The sequence below is a fragment of the Tubulanus polymorphus genome, chromosome 7 (genome assembly GCF_964204645.1).
Source record: "Tubulanus polymorphus chromosome 7, tnTubPoly1.2, whole genome shotgun sequence".
NCBI lineage: Eukaryota > Metazoa > Nemertea > Palaeonemertea > Tubulaniformes > Tubulanidae > Tubulanus > Tubulanus polymorphus.
The window spans coordinates 15,476,397-15,489,327 of NC_134031.1; the positions used below are offsets into that span (position 1 = coordinate 15,476,397).

The following is a 12,931-nucleotide window of genomic DNA, read 5'->3' on the forward strand; positions in this document are numbered from 1 at the left end:
TAAATATCTTTATTTATTTTGTATCGTGTAATAAAAGAATGCACAGGTTCCATCGTATAATAACTGTAGGGTCCCAGATCAGTTGAATATAGATAACAAACAAACAAACAAACAAACGGCGAAACCAATGTTATTATATTCATAGAACATCACGTTTATGAAATCAAAACATCACCATAGACATCGTTACGGCGACGAAAATTACACCATTTATTTATTCATTTATTTATTCATCGTAATCATTTAATAGATAACGTAGTATCATTACCATCTATGTTGTTATTATAATGGTTAGATCATTAAACGGTGCGCGAAAAAAATATTGTATCGTTTACTCCTACGTAAATTCAGTGCGAAAAAACTGCAATATCAACCAATCAGCGTATACACGTAACTTCCATTCAGTATGAAAATAAATTATCGATTATTATATGTTTACATAATGACACGGTATTTCTAGACTCCGCTTAACGTCTGCCTTTATCGATCGTCTGATTAACTCTGCTAGAAAGAAAACTGGAGAAAGCGAGACTCGGTATTACGCAAAACTGGCGGTAAAAATCGAAGTTGTTATCTTAATGTAAATTGGTTGAGGCCTCGTAAACAAAGTCCGCTAACTTGATCTACCGAATTCCGTTTGCGAAACGCCACTGACATTGACGATACACTTCGCTAGATATATACGTACTGTGCGTATTGTTCAATATACCAAAGAATGTTCAGGGTCGGATCCAGATATTCGAGAAGAGGGGGTCAATTAGTGCAATGTTTTTCCAGATAAAATATGTATTTTTTTTACATTTCAATGAAAAATGCATTCATAAAAATGTGTGCGTTACCTACGGTAATTTTTGACAGACGCCGAAACAGCAATCGATTAAGATTTGAATTGTGGTTAGTTTCATCATTAATATGATTGATATCAGCTAGAAAATCTTCGAACACGGAGCAGCCTAACAGCCCTTGGATCCGTCCCGGATGTCCTCTGCAAGAGTTTTGTGTCGGAACAATAAAATGAAACTGATGAAACTTAAACGAGCTACTTCTCGTTTTTATCAACGAATATATAAACGATAAAATGACTTTTAACGACTTTCAAAAACGAATCATAAAACTTTTGATGTATTTCTTTCTGTGTACCGGTACACTGTATTATAAGCCATGTGCCTATGTTACGTGACGATGCCATTAGAATCGGCAGCAGTCAAACTCGTCACGACGAGGATTTACATCGACAGGTCCCTACATTTTACATCGGTTGGTGAGGTCATCAGGTCTGAAGGTCAAGCGAACGATGACCTCTATGGGTTCGACGAAGGAGAAGTACGGGCACAGTCATGCGGCTCACTGCATCATCAGCAAAATGCGATTAGATTTCATCTCTCTCAATCTATATACCATCCACGCTCTCGCATACACCAGAGAGGATTCGCCTTTCACTTCCTCAATCATCCACGCTATCGCAAAAATGCAACAAACGTAATACACGTTAAACATACAAACGAATTCAAAACTAATCCTCGCAACCGACAAACACTACGCGCAGGCATAACGTCGTATCACACCAGAAAAACAACCATGTGAATCCAACCATCCGGGGTTGTGACGATAATTTAACGAGAAACGCACAATAAAGACGAACAAAATGTAGTCTGAAAATGTTTCATTGAGCCGGTAGTTTATTCGACGTTTCGACTATAAACTAATAATAGTCATCTTCACGAATACTGAATATTCCTCAGTATTTAGTCGAAACGTCAAATAAACTACCGGTTCAAGGAAACATTTTCGGCCGCAAAATTCTCCACGCATCCATTTCAAACGACATCCTTTCACATTATATTTGAAAAGATGTCGTGAAAATTGCATTCACCGCAGATCACTGGCATTCGTTGATCACTCCGATTCGTTCGAATTCAGATACCCCGATTAAAACGTCTTTTCGACGCAAAAAGGTACTCATTGAATTTGTATAATAAATTTCGATTCTAACAGTAAGAGCCTCAAAAATAACAACCCGTAAAAACACATTGTCGCGTTGTTTTCACTCACACACGCATTCGTCCAAATACACTACCACCAAACACACCACAAAAATAATGAATCATAATCTTCACAATAATTATTCAACGATCATTTTTCCTTTTTTATTTATATAATGTGATAATAAAATATAATACCATATAGAATTACATATACCGCCAGCCACAAACCCCATATCCCCTTTAAATTCAAATATACATCTAATCGGCGGCGGATATGATAATTGTAATAACCATTAATAATAATATCAATTTGTCAACAGTTTTTTTTCCGTAACAACAACAACGACAATAAACAACATTCATTCTTTTTCTCAAACGATTCCAGACACACCTCATTCTCTCATCTCCAGAACGGGTTATCCATCTATTGGGTATAAAATCCATTGCCCTCACATCGGATGGGGCGAATAATATTTCATTCGTCATCAGAGGTCGTTTTCTAGTTGATGAAGTGATATGCATCGCTCAATGAGGAAGGACCCTTAAAGCCTATCGCTGATAGATATAGCTACGAACAAAGCGAGCCGAAATTCGAGAAGAGTGAATATTAAACGGGCTATAAGAGTGCCGTTGGAATTGCCTTAAATTGGAATGAAATGAAGACAATTTGAGATCGTGTTTGATTGCTGCGCAACATATCACTAGCAGGGCTTCCAATAATGAAATTGCTTTATGATTGAAACTTGTACACTACCCGTCCTACTGATTCACAATCCGCCGTTTAAAATCTTTTTGGTATTCTGTTAAAAGCACGGTTTCTTCAATTTTTACTAATAATATGTTTGAAATTCATATGGACAAACAGTTCACAATTGACATATGATTTGAATAATGAAAACCAAAAATAAATACGCAATGCTAATATCGGGCTTTGTGCCTTCTTCGTTGCCTATTCGTCCATTCCTTATTGGTGTACGACAAAGTTCAATTTCGTACGAGTAGAAATGTGTACGATATATTTACAAAAAGATATTTTCATCGCCATTATTTCCAAACACAGAAATGAGCGTATAGTCTTTAGAAAATGCTATTTTATGGTATAGTATATAACGATACGTATAAGATATAGGAGACACCGGTGCGTCGAGTGTCGATCACGCCTTACAAAGTATCATCGTTGAATAATATTTCGAAATAAAAATTCATATAATTGAGCAAGAAGTTAACGACGATATTCATAAACTGAACGTCCACATACATGCCCGCACTTGAATGACCTTGACAGCAGAGTAGATTGACGAGAAAATTTGTTTACTGTTTAGATCGCGACTGCGGTGGCAGCCGCGAACGAAATTATGAATCACAGAAAGCGAGACATATTTTTTGAAAAATATTTGTATAGAACATGGTAGACGAACAGTAAAATGAGAAATAGCCGGAGTGGGCTGAAATCAATCTGATTCTGGTCGCGATTTATCGCGATCACTACGAATAGCCGCGACCAACGGTTATTTTTGGTTCACGTTTTCGAGTCGTTGGATTGCGAAAATCGCGGTTTGCCTGCAACAGTCTGCGCTTCCCGAGAGAGATAGAGAGGGAGAGTTCTCCGTTCACGACATCGCGTCGGGCGTTATAAACTTACTTCACTGCCGATCGCCTCGATACACGTCACAACATTTACGCGCGTTCGATTGGCCGCTCACCATCACGTGACCCGTTGTCAAATGATGTCCGTCTCTTCGAGGTCGACAGAATTGACCGATGTGAACGGACTAGACGGCGGACTGTCCGAGCTGAGCTTATGCATGTGGATACCCGAATCGGAGCTGCACGAATCGTGGCGATCGTTATAATCCTGCAAGAGAACGTAACCGCAAACATATGAAATTCGCGAGAAAAGAAATGAAGAATAAGAATATGAATAACAATAGAACGGTCCAAGCGTTTGTTCCAACGATACCTGCCCCGTACAAGGTGCAGGTCGTTTTTAAAGTATCAGCAATGTACACGAATCGAAAAATGTTTACAACAGTATGTACCTACTTCCAATGATATGTTAGGTGATATGGTTACTCCTTTTACTCTCATCAGAGGACTTCGCCTTCCCGTCGTCGGTGTCGTAGGTGTATCGGTCGATGTGGTATTTACTAGGGGAGCCAGCAAACTCTGAGGTTGAGCTACCTGACCGCTGCTGCTGGTTTGAACGGCCGCCTTTTCGGCCGACTGGCCGGCCAGACAGGTGAGCGGGATTTTGTAGATATTCAACGGCTGGTCGGTCGTGGCTGTCGGAATGAATACTAGATCGTGTATAAAGAGAACAACAGAGAAACGACATATAATTACGGGACAACATAGCACCGATAAAGGCTTCATAATCGGTAATTCATCAATTGACTCAAAAGTTTATAAAGACCTGTTTTCATAAGAATTTTCCACTTTTTATTGATATTTTATACTCAGTTCCACAGTTCTCAGTTAAAGTCTACGTTATCGGTAATTAATCAATGGATTTTATCAAAAATCTATAAAAATTTCTCTTTACGAGAATTTTTCATTTTTACTGACATTCTATACTCAGTTCCACAGTTCTGAGTTAGATTCTACATTATCGGTAATTCATCATTTGATATTATCAATATTTATAAAAACTAGTCTTTGCGAGAATTTTCCATTTTTACAGACATTCTATAATCAGTTCCACAGTTCTGAGTTAGATTCTACATTATCGGTAATTCATCATTTGATATTATCAATATTTATAAAAACTAGTCTTTGCGAGAATTTTCCATTTTTACAGACATTCTATACTCAGTTCCACAGTTCTGAGTTAGATTCTACATTTTCGGTAATTCATCAATTGATGTTATCAAAAATTTATAAAAACTAGTCTTTACGAGAATTTTCGATTTTTTACTGACATTCTATACTCAGTTCCACAGTTCTAAGTTAGATTCTACATTTTCGGTAATTCATCAATTGATTCTATCAAAAATTTATAAAGACTAGTCTTTCCCATTTTTACTGATATTCTTACTCAGTTCCACATGTATGAGTTAAATTTGACACTATAGAGATAAAACATTGTAAATGAACTGACTTCAACTCTAAAACTAACAACCGCGGAACCGGACCCAAGAGTTTACAACAACAACAAAAAAAACACATCTAAAACCGCATCGTTCTAACGCGCGGTTTTCTATCGGTCAGCTAACATCGAGCGAGCGACAAAACTAATTGACATATCGTACCTGATGGGGAGGGTGGCGGTGAGAAAGAACTAGAATTCGTGTCGCGTCGCTCTGAATACATGTTGCATTTACACGTTTCTGTCGGACTGTAACTTCGCGTATTGTGAGCAGATGAAGCGAAATAAATGTCGCACTGAAACACAAGACGTTTGAATAAATATATAAGTCTATTCGATTCCTAACTTGTCGTTTACAGTATGGACTCCGCCCAAGTTGGGTCCGATCAAATCCGGTGTTTTTTTAAACATTCGTTTGCGACACATGTGTAAAATACATTAGAAAAAAAAACTGGCATATCACTCAGGTCGGATGCATTTTTACGGTCCCAAAAGATCCGACTCGAGCGAAGTCGACCGGTATAAGACTTTCCTCGGAATGGCGGCTTCAGAATAAACCCCCTACCTTAGATGTGATTAAGAATAGTTTTGGCATGGTCATCGTGTTGACTAGATTGCCGTTTATGATCAGTCGAATTTCTATCGTATCCGGTGTAAACGCCATTATGTACGGGAAAGCGCACACTGAAATATAACGCTTAATTATTCATTGAACGTTCATCACTTTTCCTTCGTTTCTGAGAATTATCAATTACTGACCTATTCCTTGCGGCTGCGGGGCCGAATTCCACAGAAAATCGAACTCTTCCGAGCTTTGATCGTTTAGTTTTTGGAAATGACTGACGTCTGAAAATGATAAACGTATATATATTTTTTTGATAATCAGTTGATCATCGCAGTTGAGCCATTATTACGAACGACCGTCCGTCGCACGGTCAGCCGATAGTAGGTAGGTCTACTTACGATTATAACACAATAACAATTCTGGTTCATCATCTTCATAGATATCGATAGCTGATACTAGATTTATCTGAAAATGATCAATGTTTATCACATCATAAATCATATCAATAGTTACCATCAAAGAAGGTCATAGGCCTATTTAAAGGCAGCCTCTTGGTTATGATATTTAGATTCCTTTGTGGTCTTGGTACTTATAGTATGATGATATGATATGATATGATTTATTTGCATAAAAGATTGTTACAGAGTTTACAAATGAATACACAATATATGGAAAACAATGTACCAATAAATTATGCGAGGAATTAGGAGAAGCCAAAGTTGGCTTAATCTAGTCCTAATCCCTCGTCCATACACTCTCACATACACACAGACATATACACCAATTCACATTCATTCCTAGTTTACCAAACAAACCAAATATACATAATATACATAGACAATTGCAGATAAAGTAATGTGGCACGTTATAAAAGATTACACAGATAATTAATAAGTGGAACGAAGATAACGCTGAAGCTGAATTTTGAAGTTGGATATCGAGTCTAGATATTTTAATTTCTCTGGTAAACTATTCCAGAATTTCGCTCCTTGAATTTTCATAGATGTATACTTGTATTTAGATTTAGCAAATTCTATTGATAAGGCCATAGGCCTGCGACTAAAACGAAGATTTTGGGTGTTCCTGAGAATGAAAAAATCTTTGAAAATAGTCGGTAATAAAAGGTTGATACTTAAGAAGGCAAGCGATCCAATTTGATGTCTGTAAATGTCATCCAGTTTAAGAATTTCTAATTTCCTGAAAATCGGGGATGTATGTTCAAGCCAATCTGAACGAGTGATTATCCGAAGGGCTTTTTTCTGAAGGATGTATAATGGTTGCAAATAAATTTTACAGGCATTTCCCCAATAGTACCTCTCTTAACTCGTTCTTTATGAGTGCGCCGCTATGCAATAAGTCCTAATTATGTCTCACAGTTTTGTCTAATAGAACGATAACCACACTCAAACGTGGGGAACGGATAATAAGATAAAAACCCACTATCTACAAATTAAAAGAATTTAAAAACAAGAATTTATTTATTAAATCTAAAATATATATAAGACACGACGATTATAAAGATATATAAGACACGATTTTCTGACACACCTGACGATGATCTCTAGGGTGAGATCGAAACGTCGTGTCTTATATTTATTTTAGATTTGATAAATAAATTCTTGTTTTTAAATTCTTTTAATCTGTAGATAGTGGGTTTTTATCTTATTTGTCTAATAGTTTCTATAAAAGAGTTTTTCTCTCGCTGTTGTTGGAAATACTAGTGCTCTTTGTGTCCATTTTTGCGCACTTTTAAGTTGCCCTGATAAGATTATCATTTATCATTATTTAGATACATTTGTTTTAGATATAATGTTTGGATACATTAACCATCGGAATTTGGATAACTATCAGAACGGAGTTGAATTGTATTGATAGTTCAAGACAGTTTTACTAACTTTGGCCGAATCGACGTGGTGTAGCTGTATAGTGTCTCCGTTCTTTTCGTTGATCAAGTCAAATTGATGTTTGTATCCGACGCAGATTTGATTATCGCCCCTGGGTCCGTCTATCAACGTCAGCAACTGCGGTGGCTCCAGCGCCGACAACTCCTTTAAACAAATTGACAAAGCTAATGAAATGACTTTCGCGAAAGTTAACCAAACGCGGGTGCGCGTCACTGCGAGCTTAAATGTCAATAAGACTAATTGAAATATTGCCTTTTTTATTCTAACTTTTTAAGAAAACGAACCGACAACGTTTCCGATTTTAATTCATAGCTGTTGGTTCTGTTAGTCATCAGACAAAACAACGACGTAATTCGCTCACGTACGATACGGTGACATTTTCGAAACGGATTCTTACCCGAATGAACTGAAACCCTTCGGCGGTTTCATTATCGGTAGGCTGGCACCAAGCCGACCAGGCTACGGAGTGCTTCCATGCGTACAGCAAGATTCGTTTGCCGAGTGCCACAGCCAGCCGCAAGTGACTGCCCGATGGCCGACTCACTGCGTACGATTGACAACCTGAAACATTTTTGAATGATAATAGTAATGATTATAATAATAATCATTATAACAATAAGACTTCATTTCAGATACTAGGGTCCAAAGAAATCATAACGGATTGAATTTTACATACATATTTGTTGATTACATAAAATTTAGTACTATACGCCTTTAAAGATGCACGGAACATATGTCATATACCAGGTCCGTGCCGAGCTTTTGTGAGGGGCAGTTCTATTTCAAGAAAAAGGTTTTTTTCACCGTTAAACGGGTCACTTTCTAATTGAATAAGGGCTAAACCTAAATATGAAGTGCCCGGGTACCTGAATAAATCATTTGAGAATGGGTTACTTTACATGAAAATCGTATCCAAATTTCTAAAAATCTTGACCAAAAATTATTTTTACAATTTTTTTGAAGGGCACAAAAATTATATGAGGTTCGTTTGCTACCCCGAACCCCCTCGGCACGGGCCTGTATACTATTGATTAGATTTTGTAAACTGAATTCTGCCAAAAAATGAATAACTTCAATTAAATGAAGAGTTAAATTTGTTATTTCAGAATTTCATCGCTTAGATGTATCTAATTTATTTCTGCTTCTGTCGAGTAAGCGGAATTCTACGCAAGTTCTCTTTTTAAGTTGATCCAATTTACCTCTGGTCTTTTCAATTTTGTGCTCTTTACAGTCGGGTTTCGAGCGAACGCAATCTTCGTACATTTCTCCTTCGAAATCGGTCAACCGAAACACGTGCACTTTGCAGTCCTTCCCTGCAAGAGAGAAAATTAGGAATATTTACCCAAGCAGTAGACTTTATGGATTAGGTTGCGCAGGAAGCAGTTCTCCGGGGGAGGATTTGCCACCGACCTTTGTCGGCACGGAAAATGAGCAGCCCGTGAGCTTCTATCACATTAAGTTGTTTGATGACGACTGTGCGATCGAATATCATTCGCGGAGCCAGATCCTCTTCTAATACGAATGTTCCAGCCGTGGTAGCTATGATAAGCTTATCTCCTATAACGAAAACAGCGGACAGAAATTACCTCAAATTCAATTTACGCATGATCGACGTGACTACAAGTCATCAAAAGGTTATACGCAGTTTATATACGGAGATGCGTGTTTCGTGGCATCCTCCCCCGGCAGGGATTCGAACCTGATGGCATCGAGATTGCCACGGCACGAAACCCTGCCATAATCGACCGTGTGCGCAGATACATGCGCAGTTCAGATGATGTGATTTTTAGCCAATCGGAAATCCCGTTTTATTTTAGCCCGGGTTTTCCCATTTATAGTTCTTCCTTGAAACTTGCCTCAACGATTATACAACGAGCAATCTGATTGGTGCCGCCAGTTTTCGTTCGGAAAGCTGCGCATGTACCTGCGCACCCGGTCTACTGATGCAGGGGTTCGTGCCGTGGCTGAGTGTAGCGATGCCATCAGGTTCGAGTCCCTGCAGAGGGAGGATGGTTTCGTGGACCATGCATATCGTTTTATTACGTATAGCTTCATCGAAGCGCATTGTCCGATCCCCTCAGAACTGGTCGACGTTCTTATTATAACTCGGAAGAAATACGTAGATAAGCAATGAGATTGAAACCCGCTGACACAAATTTGAAAGATTAGAAAAATTAGAAATTAATCTAGGCAGAAATTAAAATCGGAAGACACGAACCAATTTCCGAATAGCCTCTCCAGAAAACTTAATATCTATTCTAGACGTTATTCTACTTGTATGCGGATATGTGTTACATTATCAGAATCGGATCTGTGAGAATCTAATGCTTTTTTAATGACTTCATTCTATCAAAAATGTATATGTTTAAGACTTTTCTTATATCTATGCGTAGATATCAAGGTCGTAGCGCGGATATCAACCCGCGTACTGATCGGGCCCATAAATGAAGCTATATCTTCTCCGTCAATGGAAACGGTATGAAACGAGCACGCGCGTCGACAAAATAATTACCGACTGAACATGCGAATTAACGTACGGTGAATAAGTAATCTAGTTACCCCAGGAGTCACCGCAGATAATTTCGTGTTGGAAATCGTGATGAAAACAGTGCGGTTCCCAAGGCTGAAATAGAACGGAAAACAGTTGTTTATATCGTAGTCAGCCAAGTGTACCAGTTCGCGTACAAGAGCGTCAAATGGAGTTCTCACCTCGCGTTTCAGTAATCCTGTAGTTATCATACTCGTTGGCGCGTCTCCTTTTAAGATTGTTTTGAGCTTAAGAGCCTGCAGAAAGGTGTCGAAATAAACCGTTAAACTAATTACATTTGATATATCTCATTAATAAAACAGCTCCAGTACGCCAGGAGCACTCTCAAGGAAGAGAATTTAACACCCCGCGAATTTCTGAGAAATATTTTGCCGTATGATATACTCGCCTTCATAAACAACATGAAAACCAACCTACCTGACCAATGCGCACGAATTCTAAATGCCTCGCCTCTTCTTTTCTTCGTGAGCCGTGTTGGATATCTGGTATCACGTCGCTGAAAGCCCTTCGGTTTATCATGTTATTCTAGCGGAAATTCAAGAAAAAACTTATGCCGTACCAATTTCAGCTAATAACATTTCACAGGATGAAAAAAACATAGCGCTCAGCATCTCTCCACTCACCTTACTGATTTCCGGCATATACTCTTGGTATAAGTTTTTGATCAGCATGTCCAGAGTCCTTTCTCGTTTTTGAGCAAACACAGGAGTATTAAAGGCAGCCTTCTCGCCGTTAATCACTACAAGATAAGAACGACATTTGAAACCGTCTCGCATAATCAGAAGCCGTTAATAATTTCTCAGCGGGGGCTGGTTTTTATTGTAATAACACTGATCTGAACATCTAAGCCTTCTTGTCAGTCCCCGTTTAACCTTAATTTAAAGAAAAACTATATTTTCATCGCATTTTAGAGGCTGCATTGTGAGATCAGAACTCTAATACGCGCGGTCTATCAAACAGATTCAACATGCAATATGTTGTTTTTGCCAATGACAAGGGATATGGTTACCTACAGACAGAATTAATCCCCAACTTGGGGATTAAAATCATTTGCTAAATCAAACGTACCGAACGTCCAGTCTCGCGAGACGATTTTTATCCGCGGTAACCGCGCACGCAACGGTTAGGTTTTTAACCCAGGGTTTGAAATACCTCACGCGGATAAGCCGACTTGAAAAACATCTAAACAGAGCGTTGCAATGTCCGCCTAGTTGACGATCGTGTACTTTCTAGTTTTAACCAATCAGAAATGAGCACATATTCGATGAAAATCCGTGCTCATTTTTGTGTTCGAAACTACGGCGTTTTTCTCAACTGCTGAACTTTAAGCCGATTTTTTAAGTGACGCAACAGAAGACACGCGCAGTACGAGCTCGGCGTCGTAAGTGCCATTATCGCTGACAATCGCTAAAAGGTTTTCCTGTTGCGCGCGTACTCAAAACCGCCAGAAACTTCGCCGAAGGATACGACTGAGGGCGGCTAAAGTTTCAGTCGGATATACCACTGACATATCGAGAATCGACAAGGCAATCACTGTCTGCTGTGAGAAAGAAAATAGCGAAAACCTATTAAGGGACCAACAAGTGGCGCGGCTGTATCGAATTTCCATGAATGAATAATAAATTAAGAAGGGGGAGTGCTCGGTGAATGTTGTGTCCAGATTTCCTAAACGTCCAGTACAGTGTCCTACAGCGTCCACGTCATCTTGCATTTCAGGTGATTCTAATTACCTCAAACAATTAATTCATACGACAATCTCGAAACAGCGGACGCTTCAAATTGAATTACGTACGTAAATGACGCCTGTCAAGGCACCCGGGGCAGCGGAGATTGTTATGAACCCCTGTAATCTCCCAGACGTGCTGCGTCTGGCGTTGACATTTTCGTTTCGGCGAGTTGCAACGGGCTTTAGCTCGATTAGACGCGCTGACTGGCCGTACGCGACATGGCGAAAAGAGAGATAAAACATTTGCTCCGCGACTTACGTTTGACTAGGAGAAAATCTCTGAATTCCTGGTGATTATAAAACACTGGCGGTGACGGTAGAGGAGGTCCGAACAACGGCACCGATTCTTCGCTGTAAACGTTTAATCTGCAACGAGGGAAATGCCTTATCAAAAAAAAAATGTCACGCGATTACTTAAATTCTGCTCAATCGCTTTTTATGTCCGTAATAGATCGTTTATGTCAATGATAGGATAGGCACAATCGAACGTGGAGAGAAGACGATATGATGAAAACCACTATTTACAGATTGGAATAAACCATTTTACAGTTGCTAGCCGCCATTTTGTTAGGGTACTTTTGCCCCGTATTGTTGGGTCATTTTTTTCCCTTTTTAAAAAACCCTCCGTGATGTGTATTGTATCATATTTCATCTGCCCATGGATGGATTTTGACAGTTTCAGCAACATTCAAACCGCATAAATCTCTAGTTTTCAGTTATGTAAAAATCATTTCTCAAATTTACAACAATGCGACATGAGAGCGATATAAAAATCGGTGGTCAGTTTTTGCCGTGCGCATAGAAATCAAGGGTACTGATATTTGAAGTTCGTTATTTTCAGAAATAATTTTCTAAAAAATCCAAACATTTCAAGAACTGTGCGCATAAACACCCTCTTTCAGGTGAACTTTGAAATTTTAAGATATCTTTCCTAGTTTTTTTCCTATGGCACTTTAACTGCAGCGCGTGTATTGTCATTCCGAGATTCGGCGCTGTTTTCTTTGCGTGTATTTCAGTATATGGGTGTTATTTCTTCATTTTCACTACACTTGTCTCTACGGAAAATGGTTTTAATTGTTGGTACGAGTATCAGGTTTAAATATCACGTCGTTTATGCA

At 38.8% G+C, this 12,931-nt stretch overlaps 1 protein-coding gene across 9 annotated transcripts in view; it reads right to left on the bottom strand.

Annotated features, from left to right (window-relative positions):
- Positions 1–12,931, bottom strand: part of LOC141908022 (GTPase-activating Rap/Ran-GAP domain-like protein 3) — a 116,390-nt gene continuing 103,459 nt past the window's right edge. For 8 of the 9 annotated variants that reach the window (XM_074797793.1, XM_074797791.1, XM_074797796.1 and 5 more), the window contains 15 exons: positions 12,073–12,179; positions 10,711–10,826; positions 10,505–10,612; positions 10,249–10,323; positions 10,099–10,162; positions 8,950–9,096; positions 8,739–8,852; positions 7,937–8,100; positions 7,531–7,683; positions 6,034–6,100; positions 5,830–5,916; positions 5,636–5,754; positions 5,234–5,366; positions 4,029–4,282; positions 1–3,840 (listed from right to left, as the gene is read on the bottom strand). In XM_074797793.1, the coding sequence (XP_074653894.1) occupies positions 3,706–3,840; positions 4,029–4,282; positions 5,234–5,366; positions 5,636–5,754; positions 5,830–5,916; positions 6,034–6,100; positions 7,531–7,683; positions 7,937–8,100; positions 8,739–8,852; positions 8,950–9,096; positions 10,099–10,162; positions 10,249–10,323; positions 10,505–10,612; positions 10,711–10,826; positions 12,073–12,179 (1,843 nt within the window). In that variant the 3' untranslated portion in view covers positions 1–3,705. Of the gene's footprint in view, positions 3,841–4,024; positions 4,283–5,233; positions 5,367–5,635; positions 5,755–5,829; positions 5,917–6,033; positions 6,101–7,530; positions 7,684–7,936; positions 8,101–8,738; positions 8,853–8,949; positions 9,097–10,098; positions 10,163–10,248; positions 10,324–10,504; positions 10,613–10,710; positions 10,827–12,072; positions 12,180–12,931 lie in introns of all 9 variants that reach the window. The other variant, XM_074797797.1, reaches the window with a different exon arrangement.